This window comes from Patella vulgata, chromosome 7 (assembly GCF_932274485.2).
Source record: "Patella vulgata chromosome 7, xgPatVulg1.2, whole genome shotgun sequence".
Lineage (NCBI taxonomy): Eukaryota > Metazoa > Mollusca > Gastropoda > Patellidae > Patella > Patella vulgata.
Genome location: NC_065885.2, coordinates 68,353,668 through 68,380,692, shown reverse-complemented (window position 1 = coordinate 68,380,692; position 27,025 = coordinate 68,353,668). Strand labels below are relative to the sequence as shown.

General features: G+C 35.4%; 2 protein-coding genes across 2 annotated transcripts; both read left to right on the top strand.

The window, feature by feature from the left end:
- Positions 1–3,789: 3,789 nt before the first annotated feature.
- On the top strand, positions 3,790–19,726 carry LOC126827850 (uncharacterized). Its single transcript, XM_056102358.1, has 24 exons — positions 3,790–3,822; positions 3,944–4,076; positions 4,681–4,741; positions 4,968–5,074; positions 5,810–5,895; positions 6,798–6,856; positions 7,081–7,202; positions 7,948–8,044; positions 8,738–8,846; positions 9,439–9,613; positions 10,212–10,401; positions 10,861–11,069; positions 11,470–11,594; positions 12,011–12,228; positions 12,877–13,022; positions 13,609–13,785; positions 14,296–14,454; positions 14,921–15,063; positions 16,365–16,435; positions 17,042–17,208; positions 17,735–17,901; positions 18,276–18,459; positions 18,918–19,085; positions 19,703–19,726. The coding sequence occupies exons 2-24, from the start codon at positions 4,014–4,016 to the stop codon at positions 19,724–19,726; spliced, it is 3,027 nt and encodes a 1,008-aa protein (XP_055958333.1). The 5' UTR covers positions 3,790–3,822; positions 3,944–4,013.
- A 19-nt stretch (positions 19,727–19,745) lies between these two features.
- On the top strand, positions 19,746–26,960 carry LOC130013595 (uncharacterized). Its single transcript, XM_056102357.1, has 11 exons — positions 19,746–19,909; positions 20,302–20,449; positions 21,008–21,088; positions 22,167–22,315; positions 22,527–22,665; positions 23,618–23,833; positions 23,989–24,055; positions 24,493–24,656; positions 25,383–25,510; positions 26,127–26,268; positions 26,701–26,960. Exons 1-11 carry the CDS (start codon positions 19,799–19,801, stop codon positions 26,958–26,960), a joined length of 1,605 nt encoding a protein of 534 aa, XP_055958332.1. The 5' UTR covers positions 19,746–19,798.
- The last annotated feature ends 65 nt before the right edge of the window (positions 26,961–27,025 follow it).

The window sequence follows — 27,025 nt, the reverse complement described above, 5'->3', positions numbered from 1 at the left end:
AAATCTCCCTGATATCAAATGTAAATAATAAACTATACGCTATGTATAAAACTCCTTGACATCAAGTGTAATGGAGATGTATTTTAAGTTAAATTTCATGTATATATGTATTAGGATATGTGACAAGGTCGGTCTAGAAGGATGTTAAAAGAATATATTATATTGTTTAAACTAGACACTGTGATAACACACCCTCTGATGCATATTGTCCTGTTTAACAAGAAAGAGATAAAGAGAGAGAGAGAGAGAGAGAGAGATGGGAGAGAGAGAGAGAGAGAGAGAGAGAGAGAGAGAGAGATGGGACTTAACGTCCACTCGACACAAACTAGGTCTTTTTGGGACTAACGTATGGTTCAATGTTATTTCAAAAATTCGCATGCGCGTAGTAGTTTTTTTTCGCAGTGGTAGGAAACCTGAGGACACCGCGCAAACCCACGACGATGGTCAGGTCACCCTAGTCCTTGTCACGTACAACCTGGGAATCGAACCCACGCCACTTGATTCAATGACAGGCCTTATGAAATGGGCTTAACATCCCACTTTTCCGCTCTACCCGGGATGATCCATTGAGGCAAATTGTGCCCGGACAGCGGCACTACGACCTATTCTTATATCTAATCCCAACTGTCAAGGGTCCCCTTGCGTGCACGTCAATATGTGTACGAGAGAGTTATAAGTGTTTGAAGTTTTGGCAAGATGTAGCGTAGATAATTTCGATTATCGAGTATCATTGCTATGATAATAAAGAAAGTCTCTATGATCCATTTTACCGTTAAATTATTAAATGGCGGGGTTGTTCTAATTCATTTAATATCTCGACCATCCGATGACATAGAGAGTCGATCATATCGACAGATGTTTAATTAATAATTTATATAACATTTGAAGCCAGTAAAACACCTGCAATAGACAGATTCAGCTCTTTAATCGTTCTCATGTTATCCCAATGGTTTCATCTATGAAAAACAGCGCAAAATAACATTGACGACCCCACCCGCTACCTCAAACCGTTCGTTTGAACCTGATATTGTGTCATGTCCAATAGAATAGGTCTTATTAAAGAAAGTTACATCGTTGTATAAGAGTACATATTAAGAAAGTTACAGCGTTGTATAAGAGTACATATTAAGAAAGTTACAGCGTTGTGTAAGAGTACATATTAAGAATTTAAAGAATGTTAAATCGTTGTATAAGAGAACATATTTGGCAGACATTACATCAATAACATAAATAGCCCGGAACAACCGGATCCAATCACTTGAAATATTTCTGTTGTTAAATATGGAAGACCAAACAGCTCTTTATTCAGGGTTTTTAATTCTTAGTTCTTAATTCACAATCCTTCATTCTTATCTTTTCATTTGTTATCGTATTTCGACATTTGTATTTTAAATGTACACTTAAACTAGTGTCCCATGCCGTCATAATGTTCAAGTTAGATGTTTTGGAGAAATGGTTTTTGACAAATGTTTTTCAAGATTAGTATTTGGAAATTTGTTGTTCGAGATTTGTTCTTTGTTGTATGATTCTGCTGAAACTTAAATACAATTTTTGATTTTCTAAAATAAATTGTATTTTTATATTAAACAGCAATTGAATTAAACAAATATATAAGTTACAAAGCTGATATGACAAATGTCTCATTTGTAAAACAAATATTGGTTTTTAGATACAAATATTGATTTTAAGATACAGATATTGATTTTAGGATACATTTAACATATAAATATCGAAATACGACAACTAATGAAGAAATAAGAATTAAGGACTTTGAATTGGGAACTAAGAATTAAAGAGCTGTTTGGTCTTCCATACTTGATCGCTTTCAATATCTGTGAAGTTTGTGTCCTGTCCGTGGGTTTGTCGTATCGGTTTTGTTTGTGTGTAGTGTGGTCCTCGTGCGCTTACTATTAATTACGTTGTTTTTGCACGTTTTAGATATTATTTGTTGAAACTATACAGAATTTAGGATTTTGAATGATACTATATAATATATATCTATATTTTCTAGGTGGGGTATATTAATGTACGTGAACAAGATGACCTTCAAGAGATATTGATTCGAGTTCACACATTTACCTTTTCACAGGCATCTTCTCCGCGTAAGTTACCTTTAATCACCTTCTCCACGTAAGTTACCTTTAAACATCTTCTCCACGTAAGTTACCTTTAAACATCTTCTCCGCGTAAGTTACCTTAAATCACCTTCTCCACGTAAGTTACCTTTAATCACCTTCTCCACGTAAGTTACCTTTAATCACCTTCTCCGCGTAAGTTACCTTTAATCACCTTCTCCACGTAAGTTACCTTTAAACATCTTCTCCACGTAAGTTACCTTTAAACATCTTCTCCACGTAAGTTACCTTTAAACATCTTCTCCGCGTAAGTTACCTTTAAACATCTTCTCCACGTAAGTTACCTTTAAACATCTTCTCCACGTAAGTTGTCTTTAAACATCTTCTCCACATAAATTATCTTTAAACATCTTCTCCACGTAAGTTACCTTTAAACATCTTCTCCGCGTAAGTTACCTTTAAACATCTTCTCCACGTAAGTTACCTTTAAACATCTTCTCCGCGTAAGTTACCTTTAAACATCTTCTCCACGTAAGTTACCTTTAAACATCTTCTCCACGTAAGTTACCTTTAAACATCTTCTCCACGTAAGTTACCTTTAAACATCTTCTCCACGTAAATTACCTTTAAACATCTTCTCCACGTAAGTTACCTTTAAACATCTTCTCCACGTAAGTTACCTTTAAACATCTTCTCCACGTAAGTTACCTTTAAACATCTTCTCCACGTAAATTACCTTTAAACATCTTCTCCACGTAAGTTGTCTTTAAACATCTTCTCCACATAAATTAAACATCTTCTCCACGTAAGTTGTCCATGCATTCTGTACACAGAGATCTAGTTACTTTCAGAATAGATCTCTGTCCTGAATGGTCGCCATATCAAACAAATTAGTATAAGATTTTGTAACGCGATTCTCATCCGCTTTACATCTTTCATACACACAGAGACTAAATAAACATTTTCAATTTTATTAAATGGAAGTAGTACAAACACTTCTCAAAATTCTTGAAAGTGTTTTCGACTAAAATCGTCAGTTCATGTCGGTCATTTAGCTCCGTGTCTGTCTGTTCTCAAGAGGAGCTAATTGTAGGCAGACGGCGTAACTTACATATGTTGTCCAGATTGTCGAAATTGAAAATCTAAAATAAATATCGTTTCAAAAATAATTATCATTGTGTGAATGAATGGCTTAGCTCCAAAATAGTTATCTGACCTTATACAAATACATGTTCCCTCGCGTGATCGTCGGTCAAACAGACTTCATCAGTTGTATTGCCAAAGGTGGAAGCTAAAATCATTTGGATACAGATCGTTCTCAGTGAATACTTCTAAACTGTAGAACAATCTACCAGAAATCATTAAAATCATCTCAAACGTTTTCTTGTTTCAAATCATCTTGTTATTAGGATTAATCAACTTAATTGTTTGAGCCGCGAGCATGATTCAGTACATGGAATACTCACCCTATATAAATGTACATATTATTATTATTATTATTTAAGTTGAATTCGGTATTTACAACGCTTTGATCAATTGACAATATGTCAACATTCTGTGTCTACTGGAGACAATATAAATCTGATATTGTCAAACGTCAACGCCATCTGTAATCTTCACCTCTTTTTAAAAAATAGGGCGAATCTTTGATGTTGTTTTCTTAATTTTAGCATGGATTAAGATTACGTTGTTCTTTTTTCTTTACTGTTTCAGATACGGTAGGAAGTGATGTTAATTTCTCTAAATGGTAAGTATCATTAGTGTCGGAGAATAATTATTTCACTTATCAATAGACTTCCTAAAAAGGACCGCAGACATGATGTGTCATTGGCGTGGGAATTATCATTATTATTCTATTTATATTTTAGGTTTTCATTTTTGATAAATCGTCATGGAGAAATATTGGAAGTGTTCTACCCTAGTGATGAGGATGATGAAATGGTGGTTGTCAAGAAAGGAATGGCGGCCATGTTTGCTGCTCGATTACACCATGAAGACGAGGTAATGACAAACATTTCTTGATTTTATTATAACTGTTAAGTCCATGTATTTTTTCTTTCATGGGCCATGATCTTGTGACTTTTACCTGACAGGTAATGCTATCATATATTTAATGACAAGCAATTCTTTATTTTATCAGTAGTTCGAGTACTTTCATTACATAGATCATTATCTTGAGACGTTCTCCAGTAAGAGAATATTGTCTCGTATCTAACATTCTGAAAAAGAAAAAAATGATCTTGCTTATTTGTTTATTTGAAACTTTATAATACTAGTCATTCACTTATAGTCTGGACCTGGGGAGGGGGGGGATTTGGACCTGAACCTACTAACTTATAGTCTGGACCTGAGGGGGGGGGGGTGTCTGGAATTGGACCTAGACCTGGATTTGGGTATCAGACGCATAAACTCACGGCAAGAGCCACACGTTAGGCTACTAACTTTTGCTTAAAACATCTAAATATAAATAAAAGATGGTTATACGTATAAATGAACGATTTTATTTATTTGCGTTTCAATTTAATCGAACGATTAAGTCTGTATATTTGAATGTTAATCTTGTGTAATATAAATGAAAGATGATTATGACGTATTTATATTTCAGACCACTATGGAAAAAACTGATGATGGTTGGCAGTACCATGTACAGGAACTCGGGCATGAAGGTAAGTGTCAATCACACAAACCATCCAATCACATCAACAACACAATCCAATCACATCGATTACACAAACCATCCAATCACATCGATCACACAATTCAATCACATCGATCACACAATCCTGTTAAACAAGAATTTATCTGTAATAAAACACATGTTTAGAAGCTTCTAGGCTAAGATAGAAATGTTTATAAGTATTTTAATATTTATTTTTTTCTTGTTTCTTCTAGGTCGTCACAATTCAACCTACAAAGTTAAGCCTCATTCTGAAGGAAAAGTTTTCACAAAAACACGACACGATCATCCCCTGGAACACGCACGATCAAAATATACCAAGGTAAAAGAAAACATTATCTTTACCATTATTCTATAAACACTATCTTAATACCATTATTTATTTTATAATTTTATAAACAGTAGGAAATGCCGTTGCCCGGTAAAGATTTCCTTCATCGCTGACTGCATGCTGTGTGCCAGTCGCCATTACCCTGGTGGATGCTGAAACATGGGCGTTAATATTGGTGATACAACTTGGTGAGACGACAAAACAGAGGTCCCGTGTACATATTGATGTGTACGAAAACGAACGTAGCGCAGTTGTCCGGGCAAATATTCCCCTCATAGCACACAGCATGACGTCTGTCAGTCTTGATTGGCCCAGTAGGATCAGAACAGTAGGACGTTAAACCCCATTTCATTTCGATAAAACATAAAGGAGATAACCCTGTTCCCCAAGGGTATGACCCGTCTACGATGGACTTATCGTCCCACCCAAACGACTAGCCACCGTCCTTGGTAAAGATATCAGAAACGGTCAAAAAATATGTCGATTGGATTTAAGTTGTTAATCAGAACTACATGGATATTAGGTATTCTATTTATTCTTTACTCTAATAAAATGTAAATGATATATTTCCAGACTCTGTATTTATTACTTACCTATAATAAAATGTAAATGATATATTTTCAGACGCTGTATTTATTACTTACTCATAATAAAATGTAAATGATATATTTCCAGACTCTGTATTTATCACTTACCTATAATAAAATGTAAATGATATATTTTCAGACTTTATATTTTAACACTGATCTGGGAACTATTCATACAGTCGATGTTGATGAACATTTCTCTGCAATGAGACAGAATGTGCCAGGGTAGGTTTATTTAAAGCTACAACTATATTACCTAGCTCTATTGTACTAGAGTTACAGTCGGTTGATTGTAATACGGAGTTCAGAGACATTGAGATTAGAACACTAGGGGGCTGTCTATCAGGGCCGGATGACGCCTGCATGGACCCCTAGCTGAAAATGTCACTGGAGCTCTTGCAGCAACAGTGAAAAGGGGACCTACTCAAACGCCTGTGCACTGGTTGCCAATATTTTGTCCCCCTTGTTAAATTCCACCGTAACATAGGACATTTGAATTTATGGTACAAAAGGTGTTTTAGAACTGATTTAGGGGCCCCTTCAATATTGACTTCCTGGATGTGGCCCTGCCCCAACCCCCCCTTTGGGTCCTGCTCTCTATCATATTCAAGGAAGTCGTATGTGACATGTACAACCTGTGATCCTGTGATAAACCTATATCAAAGGGTATGTGACTCTGTTGGAACCTTGAAAAAGACGAGAGAGATCTAAAAGAACATATTAATGTAATATAAATGTATATATAGAGAGAGTTTTCAAGCAATTTCTAATCAATTATGTTCATTAAAATACGTGAACAGTACAAATTGAACGATAGTCGTTTAAAAGTTTTTTTTAATTGTTATTTTGTTGTTTGTTAATCAGCCATTACTATTTACTTCCGGATTGTTTTGTAGGATATGCCTTTCTTTGTTCATTACAAATGGCGCCAGAAACGTAAGAGTACACGACTCGTGTAGTGATTTCAAAATGTTCATTATATGTCTTAAATATTGAATATTTGTATCTGTTATTCTCACGACAAGATAACAACATGAATAGTGATTGAAATAAGTTAGAGATTTACCTCCTTTAACTAATATGATCCAGTAACCCGTGTTTTAATGGCTTAACTGATTATGTTTTAGGTACAATGCCTTTGAAGGCCAGAGACCGAGCCAAGCAGTAAACGACTTCACTGAAACAGGTAGATTTAATTTTACAATTTTTTTTTCTACGAATTTCAATATGAACAAAACACAGCGTCTCGACAACACAGGGACTCGATAACACAGGGACTCGACCGATAAATCGAATCGATATTTAAACAGTCTTTAGCTTTAAGTTACTAAGAACGAATTTCAAATGATATTATTTTAAATCTATATTTAAACATGCATATATATCAATATAAAACTTGTTTATCTTTAGAATATCCGGAAATGGCGGCGTTTGGTAAAGGAAAGCTTGAATTTATTTCTAAACATCAACTATCGTCAACACCGGACCGTAGTAAAATAGATGTGACGTCAGATTCTATTCATATAGATAAGGTAAATATAATATTGTATCCAGTGGATCAAGGTGTGTATTAACTAATTGTTTAATAATTTTTATAAAACAATAGTTTATTCTATATCATTAAATGACATTTAGAAATAGAGGTATACTCTTTATAATAACACAACGTTATGGATTTACTACTTCTTGGTTTATTACAGATACCTGTAAGAGTATTGAACCGTTGTATGTAATAAACCAAGAACTAGTAAATCTATAAAGTCGTCTTATTATGAATATTTTATTTATAAATGAAAGGGTTGTAGAAAAGGCCTATTTAACCCCTCTATAAATATAAACAATTCATATCTAACATAAAAGATGAAAAGGATAATCAAAAATAATAAAATTTACACGTTTAGTGAATTCAATTAGATGTTCTTTACTATAATACTGTTTAAAGATTCCTAATTTTAATGTCTCGAGGAGATGTTTAATAGTTCTATATGGTATGTGGATTTAATAAATCTTAATTTCTGGCTAAATAATATACATTTTTCGTCCGTGGGGCTTAACTTGCCCTTCCACAGACGTGATATCACAGACAGGTGCTTCCTGAAAGTCTTACCAGAAGAGATAGTCCTGTTTGAGAGGATAGTCCAGCATAGGGTGGGAATGGGAAAGCGAGACATGCGCAATCGTGCCTAAATGTTTAGATGTGCCTTATGGTCTTAAAAAAGCTGTGTTCAAACCTAATTCTGATTTTTTTACCTGAACCCAATGTTGATTTTATTACAGGTAAAACAACATCCAATCAGAAGTGAAACACCTAAAGTTATTCTGGAACAAATTAAAGGCAATTTGACCATTATGAGAAATCAACCGGAAAAGCAAGGTAAAGTTTATTAATAAAAATTTTCTTCAACGATAACAATTGTTACTCGAATGGTCAATACTTAATATAATGACGATCAGAGAGAGAAAGAGAGAGAGAGAGAGATGGGGGTTTACCGTCCACTCGACACAACTAGGTCATATGGTTCAATTTTATTTTATTAATTCGCTTGCGCGTAGGGGTCTATAGCAGTGAGAGGAAACCGGAGGACCCGGAGAAAACCCACGATGTTGGACCGGCGACCTTACCCCTTGTCACGAACCACACTACTGGACTCAATTCGTCCACCCAACCCCCATGCGAAGTAGGACAATTTTAACTGAAAAGCTGTGTTTCCGCATAATTCTGATATATTTTCAAAGTGAACTTCTGTGGACATTGTTTGTCTGTCGACCCACGCTGGGATTCGAACCAGTACCGTGACGGTTCTCGTTGCTGCCCTTTCCGTAATATATTTAACTGGATAAACGAATATAAAATACTGTACGTATTATATCCTACTTGGTAAACGAATACAGAATACAGATCCCACTGCGTAAGCGAGTACAAATTACTGTACGTAATAGACCCTACTGGATAACCGAATCCACACTACTATACCTAATAGATCCCACTGGATAACCGAATACACAATATTGTATCTAATAGATCCTACTGGATAACCTTACATAAAGTGAATGTTGAATGTTTCAGCTACTCAAGAGATGACCAATGGTTTCCATCGACTTATAACCTGTCTAGAATTGCTGGATGATGACCATTTTGAAAATTTAACTGACCATTATCTGAACCTAAATCCACTGTAAGTCGCATCACACAGTCCATTAGATATTGCTCTTTTATTTTAAACCCATATAAGGATGTATTGACTACCACTGGTAATATTTGAGCTTTTACTGTTAGTAATATCACCGGACGTGATCACTTTACCGACTTTAGTTATGGTGATCGAGGGTAGGCCTAAAATTCAAACGCTAATATCTTGGTTCAGAGTGGAGTAATTTGAAATTTTCAACAAACTCCCTTTATATTATCGACTTTCTAACTCTTATAGCCAGAACTGCCAGCTCTTTATAACAACCGTAATTAAAATCCCAGTAATTAAAAATTACATATGCCAGTGTGTCAGAACACCTCAATTTGATATTCTGTTCTTCGTGAACACATGTAAAAATGTTCTTTCTTATTTCTTTGGGACAAAGACTCATTTGAAAACCCAAAGTAATTGGTTGTGCCGTTCAAAAGTCTTTGGTTCCAAATTTATAAGTTTTGAAATTTTTAACAAAACATCATTGATATGATTCACATGTCTATTTATTTATGAAGACAAAGAAGAACTGTAAATATAACTGGTATGTGTTTATATTTGTTATATTTATAAATATTTGTTACAGATCAATAAGAAATGAGAAAGATAGAAACCACATGTTAGATGCTATAGCTGGTACTGGATCAGATAGAGCTCAGAATGTTCTTATTGAGAAAGTGTTGAATAGTGAACAACCTGATAAAGATCTCGTCATGAGGCTCATGGTTCATATCATATCCATGGATGAGGTTCCTAATAAGGTATGTTGATGTACTACACCACGTGCTTCAAAACCACGTATACAAATTCAGAACCACGTGTTTTTATGGTCTAGTATCCAAGTTTAGTGACGGGCTAGTATTTACATCCCGTGACAAGACTCTGTATTTACATGCCGTGTTTGGTGGTTGAGAGTCCACAGACAGCATCCGTGACCAGATCATCTTTTTATCTAGAGATTTATCAACACCTCCAGATCTTTTTAAATAGACAAGGGTTCAACATTTGTGAGTGGAATACGGAAAGAAAATCGATATTATGGATCGCTGTGCCAGCAAGAAACCGTGTGAAAACATTTACTGATGAATACTCCAAGGAGAAGTCTAGGTTTAAACAAATGTAGTTAGCAAATGTCAGACATTTTGGGGAACTGAAACATTTTTTGTTTTTGCAAATCGCACCACGGTCCATCTTCTTTAAGCTGTGTCCACAATAACCTAATATTAAAATCCATCTGTCCGCATTGGTACCAAAGACCTAATGTATTTGTAATATGGTAGCTTCACTAGTTTTATGTTAAATAATACTCATTTAAATTTAGATATTGGAAAATAGTATCGATTGTTTTAATTATTTCAGAAATTTTTATCAAAATTATTTCAACTTGGTTTTGAGCCTGAGAAATCTCTGGAGATTTTACAAGAAGGGGAAGTTTATCATCGTATACTGCTAACGATAGGTTCGGTTGTTCGTAAACTGAATCAAGAAGGACGCCATGAAGAAGCCAAAGAAGCCATTTCAAAGATTGAAAATATGCTGGGATATCATGGTAGGTACAGATTTAAATAGTTAGCCACAAACATACATTTTTAACCCTTTTGAATATCCAGGAGCGGGTGTGCAGTTGGCATATCGCTCCAGACCCCCAGAACCCCCAGGAGCCGCATAAATATCTATTAACGTGTGCTTCATAAGGTCTGTAATTGAGACGAGTGACGTGATTTCGATTGCACGTTACAGCCGTGTCGCTTGTCGAACCTTGTGGGTTTTCTCCGGGTTCTCTGGTTTCCTCCCATGAAATAAGATTAAACCATATGTTAGTGGCCGTTAAACCCCATTTGCCCCCCCCCCCCTTACAAGGACGTGGGATAGGGACAGGGGAGGAAAATTTGTCTTTTTCTGCTTGAGGACACCTTTGTTTATTTTAGTATTTTGTGAAACAGACGATCAAAGATATTTTCAGCCGGTAGCATGACACTAGTTTTTAATTTTATATGTTTATTTCCAGATCCACATGCCTTCCGTGTGAGAAGATCTGTGTTGACAGAAGAAGAAATAGAAAGAGATGATATCTGGAGAGTCAATCTACTCAGTGCCCTGGGTAACGCTAAAATGGAACAATCATATGAATATATCGTATCACACATCAATTCTACCAACTGTCAATGGATCAAACGAGCCGGTGTACATGCTTTACGTGGCTATCATCATGATCATGTAAGTTTCAATCTATCAACTGTTTACACTTAGATTATAAGGTTCGCATTGAGTCAGACGAGGAGCAGGGCCCAGCCGCATGGGTTTTCGACGGGTCTGCCGCCTCCCCGCCAATTTCGGGACTAAAGTATTCTTCAATTTTAATTAGATAATCCGTTTGCGTGTATGGGGTGACCCGGACAAAACCCACAAGGTAGGGCAGGTGACCATACTCCTTGTCGTGTACAAGTGTAGACTTGAAAGCATTCTACTTGACTCTATGACAGACCTTATGGTCGAAAGCACACACGTTAGACCATTCGACCACCCAACCCCCTAAATGAGCAATAATTAATATAATGTAGTTGATCGTAGCGTGAAATATAAACAGATAATGTTATTTATATTTATATTTGTACAGGCGGCCAATCTGATGTTAAAGACAGCCATGTATGATGAACACGATACCGTGAGATATGAAGCTTTATTACAATATCAGGCACATCCCAGAGCTAAACATATTACACCTTATAGGCCCAACAACAGGTATGTTACATACTATATTATTACAATATCAATCATATCATACTATAGTATTACAATATCAGTCACATTCTGAACAAATTAAACACTATTTATTTTATAAGTTAGTGCCATCAACGTTTCTTTTTACACTACTGTATACTTATGCTTTTATCCCCAACTAACCTTCTAATAACATAAAACTATTTGAAAAGCCAGGATATCATATTTTTCAACGAAACATTGTCAGAATAAGTTTCCAACTTTTATCTAACATGGTCAGAATATCAGCAAGCCTGAAGATCATACATCTGTCACAGACTTAGACACGTACATCACACAACGTGTTTATTATAACATATAGGCCCCAAGTTGTGTAAGACAGGTGCCTTATCTCCAGCCGTGAATATCAGAGTTTTTAACTAAAGTGTTTATTTCAGGTCTTTCACTGGTAACGATAGTTCTATGTATTTCAACCCCTGGGATCTCAATACACAAGATGTGGCTGTTCATTCCCGGCATAGACGTGGCTTTTTGGACAAAGGTTTTGAATTTGTACTGAAATCTCCGAGCATTGACTGGAAGAAAATGTTGGGATCGACAAAAATAGGGGCTTCGTTTGGAATCCTTGTGAAGAATCTCCTAGATTTAAAGATTTGTAAGTTGTGTTTTTCTGTAGCAAGGGTTTCATATTTATGTGTATAAACTCATTTTATTTAGTCGAAATTAGAAAGATTGAAATGTTTAAGTGACATTTATTACCTGGATGAGAATAAGGCGTGCCACAATTATATGAAATATATATCTTCAGTGTACTATGGTTGTCATTCTGTGCTGGATAAGGACGAAAGAAGCCTAGTCGAAACGTCGTTAGAAATAGAAATTTCAAGTAACTTGAATTCCATATAATAATTGTATTAGGACTGATTCGTATAGCGAAATGAAATGGAATGAAATCGGGTTTAACGCATTACTGTTCCGCTCCGAATGAGCTAATGAAGACGGGCACTTTGGCCTACTCTTATATCGAATTCCAACTGCCAAGGTATCTTTTACGTGCATGCCAATGTATATACGGGACCTCGATTTTTCGTCCAATCCGAACGACTAGACAGCTGTCCTTGTCAGGCCACCGGTCCTACACCACTGACAAGTGGAAACCACGTCGGATTCGTATAGGAATCGACTCATCTCCAAAAAGCGAACAAGAAGTCCCCTAAAACCCTAAAAGGTCAGCCAGACCAAAAATAAAAATAAAAATCTAAGTAAGTGTAATAAATAACAGTTTGTTTGTCCTATATTTCAGCTGCATTAAGTGGTCATGCCATCGTTGATATACATGATGAAGCCTATGCCAGAGTACATCTTGGTGTTGTTGGTATAAATCTCGACTTCTTTCTAGCTCGAGTTTGTTTTAAAGGAAAGGCTGAATATAATATTAATCTGTTACAGGTAGACCCGTTCAATATATTTACATCAAGCTAAATGTTAAATAAAACCTCTTTGTCGGATTTTTAAGCTTACAATTGACTAACTATCATTAGTGTGTTTTCAATTTTACTACCAATAACATTTTATGAGAAATTCAGTACCCGACATTTCATGAGAAATTCAGTACCCGACATTTTATGAGAAATCCAATACCCAACATTTTATGAGAAATTCAGTACCCAGCATTTTATGAGAAATTCAATACGCAACATTATGAGAAATTCTATCACCAATATAATGAGACATTCAGTACCCAGCATAATGAGACATTCAGTACCCAACATTTTATGAAAAATTCAGTACTAGATAAAATAGTTTTACATGTACACAAATTAACATGATAATAGAATTATCTTAATTTCAATTTTTAGGATTTTGTGAAATAATAGGGTTTCCATACAGTGACAACTTAATTATTGAAATATATCGCGCTAAAATCGTTGCCCTATTTTAATTTTTAGGATCTTGTGAATTGGTTAAAAGTTAACCTTCGTCTATTTCCATTCAATGGGTGGTTAATACTGTTGCTATGATTTTTTATTTTCAGGAATTCGGTATTGACAATCTGAAACAATTGGTTGAACTTTATGATAAAATAAAGAATGACGTCGTGAAGGAGATTAAGAAGGGTATTGATCTGTTTAAATCGATCATTAGAGGTGATATTACTATTGGTCAAATTATTGACGAGTTCAAGGCAGCACTTGAAGAATTACCATTGAAGGTTAGTAGGCCTTTGTACACCGTGTAGAATAGAGGGTCAAGTTAACACACCGTGTAGAATAAAGGGCCAAATTAATACACCGTGGAGAATAAAGGGTCAAGTTAACACACCGTGTAAAATAGAGGGTCAAGTTAATACAATGTTGGAACTACAAGAAGATATCGTACCGTTTGGTGTAGTGGTCAGATAAGTGTCTTTTGCCGATTGAAAAACACATTGACAGAACACAATTGTTTATAGGGAAACAATCACTGGTTTTATTCTAAAAGTACGACGTTTCGGCAAGTATCCTCCTGTGCTCACGTCAGGGCCCCAGAACCATTTCTCGGATCCATTCAAATGAATTCATATTTGTTGTTGATTTCTTGTAATATCTATGTTGTTTATCTTGTGGTTATCTTGTTCGCGGGATTATCTTGTCGGTTTTGTTTTGTATTAGTACCTCGAGTTCGTCTGTTTCGTGAGTTAATCAGTTTGGATTATTGAAGCATTATATTTTCTCTTTTTCAGGTTTTAAATCTGGGTAAAAAAGCCATAGCAACAATGAAAAAACTTGGAGAGATTGATGAGAAGGACTTACCTCCCTTTATCCGGCCATTACGTAACCTAGTAACCAAAGTTGTCACCCTGTACAACGATATCCGAAAAGATGTCATGGGCTTCTATAACGTAAGACATTTTGCATATTTATAACAAATACACTGAAATAGTGTTTACCGTTCTACTGGGCTAATGAAGATGCCATATAGTGTGCTATGAGGAAACTTTGCCTGGACAGCGGCGCTACGGACTACTCTTCCACTTTGCTGTCTCCTCATAGAAACACTCTTATATCACTCACCATTTGAGGAGTTCACATGGCTAACACATTTTGTTGCGTTCAGTATATAACTAGTGCAAAATGTTATACATGGGAATTATTATGCTTACTCCTTCTGGAAGAACTGATACCACTTATCATTTGCGAATTCACGTAGAATGTTGAATGAAGTCATCACATGTTTTCAATATACGATAATCTAACAATATGGTGCCATACACATGACAGGGTATGCTTACTCTCTCTAGAACACCTGATAACACGTCTATGTTATGTACACAGATTTTGATACATATATTTATTTTATTTTTACAGCAATTATTAGAGACTGTAACTATAATTGTACCACGAGCTGGTAAACAGATTTATACATCTATTAAAGCTATCATTGAAGCTTTTAAAGATTTTAACAACGATCCGAAAAAGGCTATAGCTGGTATCGGTGGTAACGTACTCAAGTAAGTATCTTTAGAGGTTATATCTGATGGTAACGTACTCAAGTAAGTATCTTTAGAGGTTATATCTGATGGTAACGTACTCAAGTAAGTATCTTTAGAGGTTATATCTGATGGTAACGTACTCAAGTAAGTATCTTTAGAGGTTATATCTGATGGTAACGTACTCAAGTAAGTATCTCAAGAGGCTATATCTGTTGGTAACGTACTCAAGTAAGTATCTTTAGAGGTTATATCTGATGGTAACGTACTCAAGTAAGTATCTCAAGAGGCTATATCTGATAACGGTAGTAACGTACTTCAGTAAGTATCTTAAAGGTTATTGCTGGTGGTAACGTACTCAAGTAAGTATGTTCAGAGTCTATATCTGGTGTCGGTGGTAACGTACTCGAGTATCTTTAGAAGAAAAGCTGTATGAATCCAAATTATTATTAAATAAAAGAGCGATTTCATGAAGATCACGATCTTTGAAGGTCGTATTGCTGTTTCCTATATAATAGTCTTTTATCTTGAAGCAAACTATCTCTTTATCCCCTTCATCTTTACTGTCGACAATGCAACGCGGTGGTTCAGTAAGTAAGACAGTGGCTTGTTAACCTGGATGTCTTGGGTTAGATCCCGGTCGTTGTCGAGAACTTTCCACGGGATGGGACGAAACATGGTCACATATATACACATTGGCATGCACTTAAAAGCACCATTGACAGTTGGAATTCGATATAAGAGTATGCCGTAGGTCCGTGGGTGTAGAAAGTTAGACGTTAACACCATTTCATTTTATTTCTGAAATGCAAGTTGAAACTAGACATGGCGATCAAAAACAATCTTGCATATTTTAATGATACAGAGGTAAACCTGCCTATTGCAGGTCTTTGGACCTGAAATTGAAGAGCCCCAGGGAAGAAGGATCTAAGTCACTTTATTTTGGTTTCAAATGTTATTTAAATTATTATTTAGACATTTATTAATATGACAAGCCTATAACCAACTCTCTAGATCATCAGATGGCTGCGATTTTAAACGGATTAAAACACATTCGATATTTATTGATTTGATTTAAAAATGGAGAAGCGATGCAAAGTATCGAATAACAAATACCGTTGTTACGACAAAATACAATCAACGACGGATCTTTCCAAAAGTCCAAACCGTGATAACTTCGCTCAGAATGAAATGTGAATAAAATTTTCAATATATTCATTTTGCATTATCTGTTTTTTGAACTATTATAGCAAGAACGGCCAGCTTTTGTATCTAAATCTAACATAATGAATCTTTAATAAAAATACATCTTCTACTTTCAGCATTGGTATGGAAGTTAAAAATCTCATCGATGCGGTAAACAAAACTAAAGATGCCTGTTTCTTCTTGAAAAGTAAGATTTCCTTCCACTTGTTCTTTTTTCAGGTCCTCCGTCCTGCGTCATTGGTCCTTGTCAGGTCCTCTATCATGTGTCACTGGTCCTTGCTAGGTCCTCCATTCTGCATCACAGGTCCTTGCCAGATCCCCCAACTTGCATCACTGGCCCTTGTCAGGTCCCTCGCCCTTCATCACTGACATGGGGAAGCCATGCTGGATTTTCCGGAAACTATCTCGACTACACTTTGCCATAATCACTGATTACAACACTGTCAATTAGAGGCTTGGGATTTGGGGGGGGGGGGGGTAAACCAGACCAGGGTGTAACTAATCTTTGTATAAATGAACCGCCCAAGTTCTGACCAAAAACTTAATTCAAGGGAGGTAACAAGTCTACAGCGGTTTATAGTTTACGCGAATTGTAAATGGTTGCATGTATACAGACAGTTCAAGGTGAATCTATCCATGATCTTTGATCTCAGTCGCTTTGGCTCTTGAAATCCATCCACATTTAGCTCATAATCATTGATGGGTGTCGTACTAGTGGTAGTATATGACTTTTCCTGACACCCCTTTTCATTTCAATTGTATTTTACATGATTGCACCTTATTATATCTTCAGAGGAGAAGCCATATTGGTTTGATTTGAAAGGTGAATTTGCGGAAATTAAGGAGTTGACCATCCAAACTAAAGCCTCCTTACTTAAAGGTGGTCAAACGTGGGTTGGTGAAAAATTCAAGAAAGGACAGGATCCTGTCGCTGCTTTTACGAATGGACGATTTAGCACGGTTTGTATTTTAACATTACCACGTGTTGTATTTTATTGTTTGTTTTTCGTTTCGTTAAATGTCTAAGATGTGTAAACATAATATAAAACGTCGTTTCTGTTTATCTATAGGCATTTCAATATGGTCGTTTTTGTAGTGTGATTCCTTATTATTATTTAATCTGAATATTTCTGGGAAACGTTTATAAATCATTACCGAGCGATAGTATATCATTAATTATTGTTTACGTTAGGTCCCCACTGTCGTGTGATAGGATTGTTCCTATACTGTTCACGGTCTGGTACGTGCAGATACGTTTTGATACGATCAACACGATTGCTACGACTGACATCAATATATGATAAGACCTGATAGGATCACCACGATTACTCCACGATTAAAACCACGGTTTCAATCGTAGTACAAATCGTGATAGTGGGAACCTGACATTAGATGGCGTTGTTTATTCTGTGTAAAAACCTTGGTCGATTTCTAAACGTCAAGAGATTAATGTATTATAATATGTAATTGTTTTCTATGTTTAAAGGCTGAGTTACGACAACAAGTAATGGATGATTTAAAATCGATCATTGATGATCTTCTAGAACCCTTTGATTCTGTAAAAGCACTCGGGGAATCCTTCTTTAACAGATTCACATCTATATTTAAACTCGTCACTGATGTTAAAGACTCATACAATGCTCTTAAAGAAGGGTAAGTAATATAGTACTATGTCGTCCGTGTATTTGTCTTCTTGTTTTCTAGTTAATTGTTGTGTGTGGTGAGGTTCTCCTGTTTCATGAAGTTCATAAAATTAGCTATTTTTTTATATTTAGAACAAAATTTGTATACATAGAGGTAAGAACGTCGCAATATCGGGGTAATCCAGTAAGTCGTCATACAGCGATTGCTGGGCATTATAATTACATTTCTAACGATAGAGAATCGGCAATACAGCGTTTAACATTTGGGCAGCTAGATAAATTAACTAATGACTGAGAATAAGTACCGTTTGATGAAGAATGGAAAATTATTTGTAGAGTTTTGAAGAAAAATAAAATTTTATTTTTTGTTTGACTTGTTTATAGGTATAGTACAGCCCGATCACTAATCGACCGTGTCTTTGGACCAAAATGTCACCGAGATTTCCCCAAGAAATTCCGTACAAAAGGCGGCGGATGTGACGGTTCCGGTTTTTATCCCTCCGAGTTAAAGAAGGGGAAGGAATACGATGTAGATGGCGTTGATCTTCAAATATCACGAGGATCAAAGGTAAATAAATTAATAATATTATTCTATTCCGTGCCCCATCTTCATTATCCCGGTCGGGGCAGAAAGGTGGAATGTTAAACCCTATTTTATTTGTATTACCTGGTTTGTAATATTGCTGATATCAATTTCTATTACCTGGTTTGTAATATTGCTGATATCAATTTCTATTACCTGGTTTGTAATATTGCTGATATCAATTTGAAATTAAAATACTATGGTGTTTAATATCACGGGGCTCAATGGTAAATACATACCCCATGTCATTTCATTTGTATTACATGGTTTGTAATATTGCTGATATCAATTTGAAATTAAAATACTATGGTGTTTAATATCACGGGGCTCAATGGTAACTACATACTCCATGTCATTTCATTTCTTTCCGTTAAAAAAGAAAATATTGATCTCTTGTAATTGTCGATAATTTGGCTGAGGTTTTCATTGTTCAATGTATTTAGATTGTAGCACCGTTCCCAGGATACATCATGTTATCACCAACCAATGAGAATGAAGTTATAATACAGGCGACTGGTGGTTCATTGAAAGATACCAAGTTGATAATAACCAACATAAAACCTAATAGTACTATAACTAGACAAGATTCATCGGATTATACACAAACACTGGTAATTATAAATTACATTAAACTCTTGTCAATATAAAACCAAACAGTACAATAACTGGACAAGATTCATCGGATTACAAGTCAGTCATTGAATACTTGTTGAAACGTCGTGCTAAATGTGTATAAACCAGTGATTGTTTTCCATATAAATTATGTTGTGTTTTTTAATGTACCCAATGTGCTCAGTAGCTAAATTTCACCCAAACACTGGTCAATATAAACTATATATTCATTACTCAGGCATCAAACAGTGAGACCTTAAACTAAACTATTTTAATAAGTCAAGATCTGAAATTTGTACTAGAATTGTAACTCTCACCCAATGGAATTATTGAAACCTTAACATATCATAGTTTAAGATTTCATATTTCAGGCCCCTGATCAATCATTTTGGTAGGTTAACTAAAATGTTTTGAATAGTTCCTACATGGTCTCCTGCATCTTTTACTTGGTTCGACAAAATCATCTTAAATTGCACACAAAGTCATTCAATCATTTCCTGTGTTGGGCACAAACTAGTTAGAACTTGCGTAAAATTCCTAGGTAACTGCCGGACAAAACATTGTACACGCAGTCATACAAGACTGGAATTATATCCTGTTGTTCGGTACATACTAGTTAGAATTTTTATTTAATTCCTAGGTAACTGCCGGACAAAAAATTGGTGAAGTGACATCGTCCATCTGTGGAGCTGAAGATCACATACATTTCGCTATGCAGAAGAACGACGGTGGAGTTATCGACCCTACCAGATACGTTCCTCCCAGGATTCCAGCTTTACCGAAATGGGAACAAGAATGTGATGACTACAAACTAGTGTGGAAGGTAAGACCTTGTTACATCAGAGTTAGCTTGTTACATCAGAGTTAATTATAAGCTTGTTTAAATAAATGAGAGTTGTTTTTAATGTACAACATCTGAAACTAAAAGGTAGGTTATTTCATAATTAACAGTGGAGAGGAAACTCGCGAGACTGGATAGGCGAACCTATTCCTTGTCACGTACAACCGTAGAATCGTCACCTGACTCAATGACAGATCTTACGATCAAATGTGCACACGTTTAATCATTCGGCCACCCACCCCCTACCAGTGTGTATAGTATAACACTGTCTGTATATTGTATAGTATAGCCCTGTGTATTATTGTGTATATATTGTATGTGTATTGTAGTATAACACTGTGTATTATTGTATATATTGTATACATTTTGTATAGTTTGATGTGGTATCAGAAGGTGTTCTAATTGGTCTTGGAGGTAAAGACAATACAACCGAGGAACCAGCGAGAACAGGAGATAATATAGAAAAACCTATCAACCTGGATGATCAAGATGATCCAGCTAAAGTACTAGATGAAGGATTATGTAAGTTGTTGGGATTTTTTTTCAAATTACATATTGTTATACATATTATAGTTATTTTATTATTAAACTTGTTCACACATTTCAGGAAAAAGGGAAGACGGTATTCTCAGTAATTAGGTTTACTGTAAACTGATGTATAGCTTTTGTTTTGTTTTCCAGTTGGTGATGATTCTATGTTAAGTAAAGTTTTTGTTTTGTTTTCCAGTTGGTGATGATTCTATGTTAAGTAAAGTTTTTGTTTTGTTTTCCAGTTGGTGATGATTCTATGTTAAGTAAAGTTTTTGTTTTGTTTTCCAGTTGGTGATGATTCTATGTTAAGTAAGGTTGTTTTGTTTTCCAGTTGGTGATGATTCTATGTTAAGTAAGGTTGTTTTGTTTTCCAGTTGGTGATGATTCTATGTTAAGTAAGGTTGTTTTGTTTTCCAGTTGGTGATGATTCTATGTTAAGTAAAGTTTTTGTTTTGTTTTCCAGTTGGCGATGATTCTATGTTAAGTAAGGTTGTTTTGTTTTCCAGTTGGTGATGATTCTATGTTAAGTAAGGTTGTTTTGTTTTCCAGTTGGCGATGATTCTATGTTAAGTAAGGTTGAGAAGAACAGCAACAAAGTTGAAGAAAAAACAAAAAACACTAAAGATTCTGGTGAGTTGATATTTATGAGTAACCGATGGCTTTATCAATGGCCGTATACTTGTCCACGATGGTGTCTATAAAAGGAGTGAAATGGGATTTAAGGTCTTAATATTCTACAACAATTGGATTAATGAAGACGAACACACGCCGTGTAGTTTAGTATGTGGGAAATTTCCGCCTACCGTTCCCCACATTCCAACTGCCAGGGATTTTATTACATCCAAGCCGAGCCTTGTCCAACCTCGTGGATTTTATTCGAATTATTGAAACAAAAATTGAAACATATATTAGTCCCAAAATAACCTAGTTTGTGTTGCTCTTTTCCTTGAAGGCACTCTATCATGCTCCACTGAAAAGCTTTCGTCGGACCAAAACCGTGATCGAACCCGGACTTCCTGATGTAGTGGGCCAGGGAACTGTTGTGGCCCCATTATTAAAACACATAGAAATATCAAATCCAATAAAATGGACAATTTTATTTTAGATTCAACATGTCAACTAATGATAATAGCTGAAGAGCCCAGGGGGAGAACGATCTTTGTCACATAAAACTCAAAACAAACTTTGAAACCTGATGAACGAGAATGCTTCCCGATTCCCGGACGCTGTGGATTTAGATCGTCCTCGACCAGGAGAACATTTCAAATAAGCCCTGGTTCGATGTGACTCCGATCGTGTTTATCTGAATTGATTGTTCCACAGAATCCGTATACAATTTGCTACCGGATGGAGGTATTAACTGAGGTTCATGGAAAAAGTGACTTAGATTGTTCTTCCCCTGGGCTCTTCAGTTACAATAAACAATTATGTTCGTCGATTCCTTACTATAACAGCAATAACACTTCCGCCAGAATAATGTTCAATATTACACAACTCGTCACACAGAACAAACTATTTCAAGGGATATAAACGTATATTCGTAAAGTTTCTATCTAATGAGAAGCAAACTATTCATCACACTTTCCGTAATTTTATGAGTCACTGTGCTTGTCATCAGCAATGTACTTGATTGTTATTTTCAACATAATCTTATATCAGTTTTTAATAAACATATATTTAGCTAAATTAAGTAAATTATTTTTTTTAGGACTGAAAAACTTCTTCAAAAAGCCAACTGCATTTTTACAGAAATTTTCGCTTCGAAAATTGAAAGTTGGCGCCATCTTGGATTTGTTGGATATATTAGGATTGGATGAGAGCAAAGGACACATGGCCGAAGTTATCCTTAAAATAAAGGTAGGGACCCGTCAAATGGTTGATATTGTTAAGATAAAGGTGGGGTGGTTGTTATTATTAAAGCGTTAAGCCCCTAGACTACCCAACCCATCATAAAGCTACGGATGAGCTTGTTTATGGTAATACTGTTTATTTCAGGAAATCATTGATAACAAGCCATGTTTTAACCTCTATCAGATGAGTTTGTTTATTGTAATACTATTTATTTCAGGAAATCATTGATAACAAGCCATGTTTTAATCCCTACCAGATGACCGATGATCAACTAAGAGCAGAATTAACAGAACGAGGAAAAGTCGCTGAAGGATCTCGTCAAACTATGATAAATACTTTAACCAATCATGGCAGCAGTAAGTAACTACTTTATCGCCAGTAACATGATGGTTATGGCGTCAAGTACCATGTGATATCATTGCTTTCCCCAAAAAGTTAATACATCACAAATGACTTTACATTACATGTGTAACTGGTTTATCGCCATCATGTGTACATATTAGCTTTACCTATTTGGTACAGAAAAAGTTGAATAGAAACTCCGGTTTCCTCCCGCTGCTAAAGACCCCTACTCGCAAGCGAATTGTTGAAATAAAATTAAACCATATGTGACTCCCGATATGACCTAGTTTGTGTCGAGTAGACGTTAAACCCCATCTCTCTCTAAATAGAAACTGGTGACAGAAAAGTTATTGGTTGAACCGATTCTAATCCATAATGCCAGAATGTTTTTCAAATGCTTTTCAAATTAGTAACACTTTCTATCTCGATGTCAATTTTATGAATAAATCAAAGGCGTGGTCATGGGGTCACAATTTAACTCTTGGCTCCCTGGAAGAAATATTCTTTAACAAGATATGCTCTTATCACAATTTGATAATTCATTGAAATATTTCCTGGTTTATTACTAGGTACGTTATTTAGTGATATTAATACGCGAATTACATTCAATGTTAAATTCCATGAAAAATAGTGGTAATTTTATAATAGAAAAGAAAGGTTCACCCAGAAAATGAAAAACAGAACCAGAATTAGCCAAGCAGTCCAATAAACAAAGGCATTGAACAGGCGTTAATTTTAGACGTGAGGGATTTAAGAAAAAGCAAAACGATAAGTCCAGAAAAAACACCGCTTAATGATAACATTGGTCACCCCATAATCTGTCTCAAGAGACGGACACGGACATTGTTAAATGTGGAAAAACATCTACAAATCCGTATTTGTAATTATTTTTTTACTCTTTCGTGTTGTCCTGGATGTAATTAATTGTGAAAATTAATTTATATATTTATGTTTTTACCATTTCAGAATGTCCGGGTATGACCATGAGGTTGCCTAAAAACATGTACTGTACGTTTGATCAGCATTGTTTAGGTCTGGAGTGTTGCGTTCACCTTAAAGTCTTCATGTTCCTGAAAACCTATAAACTCTATGCTAGATTCGATCCTTGTAATCTGGAATTTGTTCTGGGAATCAAAGACAAGTTTGAGAAAAAGTTCGGCGGTTTTGGTGATATATATGGAGGTACTCATTATTTTTTGCTTTATTTCAAATAATAAAATTTAATTTGCATTTTAAACATTCATAACTTCAGAAAACAAAACAAACATTCCTTTCAGAAAAATATATTGATGTATAGTGTTAATCTAAAACGTTATATTTTTTATCTTTTATATCAGGTTTTGATTTAGAAGTAAAACCAGGTGTTAAAATCGATTTACTCGGTGGAATGGAATTAGTTATCAGGTAAGTCAAGCGATATTCCTAACATCTTGTATTGGGTACCACATTAAAGTGACGATCCATCAATTGCATTTTTCGCTCAAATATAAAATTTCTCACATATTTATCCACGAATCCACGAAAATAGCGAACGTTTAACCCCAGAGAAGAATAACAATAATGTCACCTAATTTGAATAAGATTGAAATATAAAATGTGGTTTAACATCGTGATGTTCTGCTCTCGCTTGACTAATGAAGACGGGCATACACAATACAGTGTGCTGTGAGCAAAACTTTGCCCGGATAGTGGCGCTATGGTCCACTCTTATATCCAATTCCAACTGCCAAGGGATCTTTAACGTGCAAGCCAAGTTATTGTTTGTCGCGTCCTCTTAAATAGAATTAAGCTGCCAAGGGATCAAGGTGAGATATAGTTGACATGTCGTGTATTTTTTACAGGGTAAAAGTTGAGAAAACCGATACAGTAGCTTTAGGAACAGTTGGTGTTGGTTTCTGTTCCCAGGAAGATAACAGTAACTGTATGCCATTCTTAATGTTATTAGATGAATCAATCTTACCATTACCAATCTGTAACCCTGATGGTTCGCTAACCTGGCCAGAAGGTAAGCACAATAACATCTGATAACACTTCTCATTTTAAGGGCAAACCATAGTGGAAAATCCAGGGATCTTTTTAGACCAACACCGGGATCGAACCCTTGACCTCCTGATAATTGGTGAGCCTGACTCATTGAATCACCGCGGCTCTCATCAATATATATGACAATGTACGGGATTTGTTCAGTATATGACAATGTACCAGGTTTGTTCAGTATATGACAATGTACCGGATGTGTTCAATATATGAAAATATATCGTTTGTTATATGACAATAAACCGGTTGTTTAAAATGACAAAATATCTGATTTTCTTAAATGTACCAGATGTGTTCAGTATATGAAAATGTACGGGATTTGTTCAGTATGACAATGTACCGGGTTTGTTCAGTATATGACAATGTACCGGATGTGTTCAATATATGAAAATATATCGTTTGTTATATGACAATAAACCGGTTGTTTAAAATGACAAAATATCTGATTTTCTTAAATACTAGAAGGATGCCCGTCTTAGCCCGGGGTCGAAATTCGCCCGGGTCCCAAAACCCAGTGGTCATTACCCCGAAACCGGAAGTGATAGACCATCGCCACCAGGCTTGTTATTCCCCGGTCAGAGCCACCCCTATACACTAAATTTCAGCTTCCGGACAGTCCTAGTTTACCCACCCACCGTGAACAGACCAACAAACAGTGACAAATATTAGTATATTATTTATGACAATATTTCAGTCAACTGGAAAGAGTATTACAGTCGGGATGCTATCAAGAAAAGGTTAAAAGAATCGGCTAAGAAATTAGCCGAAGAATCCGTGGAATACGGATTAAAGGAAGCATTGAAACAACTTGGTATACCTGAGGTAATTTTATATACTTTTACTTCAGTGAAGTTCGCCCGTATTATTGCTTACAACGTGAATACTTACGTCATAATTCATCCATATTTAAATGTTGTCCAAATGTCATCAGAATTATATCAATCCAACGTTAATCGGTTTTAAAGGACAACGTTGGTTTCCACCCATATTACATTTGTGGTAAAGCTGGTTAAAGGACAACGTTGTTGTCTACCCATATTATATATGTGATAGACCTGGTTAAAGGACAAGATTGGTGTCCACCAATAATACATTATGTGTTGGAACTGGTTACACACATTCCAAATATAATTTAATGCAGAGGTCTTTGCTACGGTTGATTCGTAACAATGATTTAAATAATCAGGAAATGACGCAAAAAAGGGAATGCACGAGAGGGATACCAAATAACTCAACATTATCCTTTAATCTGTTAATGTCTGTCGTATCCATTAGATTCGACTATTTTGTACCCGAAAGGGTTTTTTATTCAATAAAGACGATCTAATTCTGATCTTCTAAATTAGATAAGTAAGAATTCCAAAGATTTAAAAATGAATAAATTATTTTCTCCAAGTTATGACACTTTTTTTATCATTAATTATTATTCAAACAATAGGATCTGTTAGAAGAGACACCACCTTGCCAACGACCCGAAATTTTGACCAATGCAATATTGAAGAATCGACTTGGTGATCGAGGTTTGATAACAACCGGAACTTCTCAACAGTTAATCGACAGGCTTATCCAGGCTGAGAAAAGTAAGATTTGAATATGTTTAAATCATGCAATAGCAGTTGAAATTCTTGTGTAATAACTACAATCAAATTGTGTATTGTAGCCAGTAATTCCACGTTAAGGCCATACATATATGGTTTTCTGTTCTTTAGTAACACCTGTTTAATTTGTTCTTATTTCTTCGAGGAAAATACTAATCTAAAAACAAAAAGCTGGTGCCTATTTTATACGATTTGAAATTTAAAACTAAACCCCTTCTGTGTGGTTCAAGTGTCTATTCATTTATTACGTCGCCGAACAACTGAAAATGAAATTGGTTTTGTATTTTATATTTTGATTTAAATATTTTTGTCGATTGTTTTTCTAATTCTGTCATCCGGATTCTCTTAGCAGAAATGTCATTAAGTTATACATTTTTAATTTATTTTAAATGTTGTTTTTTAATTTTTTTATAGCGTGTAAAATCTTCGATAAAACCTTGACTCTACCAACAATAAAAAACGAGAAGTTGAAGAAATTAATCTATTTACAAATCTCAGATAATTGTATGCATCTACAGGCCTGTGTCGATGTTAAAATAAGAACGAAATTATTCAACTTTACCAAAGCCTTCAACGCTTATGTTGAACTGGATTCGTGTAATTTTATGTTACACGTGGGCTTCGAGAAATATAAACATTCTATTGTACTGATTGGATATGAATGGGGTGAGTGATTTATTTTTTCATTCTTACTTATCCGTATAATTACTCTCCGTTATAAATCCTTATGACTTCCGTA

Bases quoted from the DNA above. Each gene is read 5' to 3' on its own strand.
- LOC126827850 (XM_056102358.1), top strand. From the start codon at position 4,014: ATGGTGGTTGTCAAGAAAGGAATGGCGGCCATGTTTGCTGCTCGATTA. The intron at 4,077-4,680 runs GTAATGACAAAC...TTTATATTTCAG, and splicing joins GATTACACCATGAAGACGAG to ACCACTATGGAAAAAACTGA. The intron at 11,070-11,469 runs GTAAGTTTCAAT...ATATTTGTACAG, and splicing joins GTGGCTATCATCATGATCAT to GCGGCCAATCTGATGTTAAA.
- LOC130013595 (XM_056102357.1), top strand. From the start codon at position 19,799: ATGCAGAAGAACGACGGTGGAGTTATCGACCCTACCAGATACGTTCCT. The intron at 24,657-25,382 runs GTAAGCACAATA...ACAATATTTCAG, and splicing joins TTCGCTAACCTGGCCAGAAG to TCAACTGGAAAGAGTATTAC. The intron at 26,269-26,700 runs GTAAGATTTGAA...ATTTTTTTATAG, and splicing joins GCTTATCCAGGCTGAGAAAA to CGTGTAAAATCTTCGATAAA.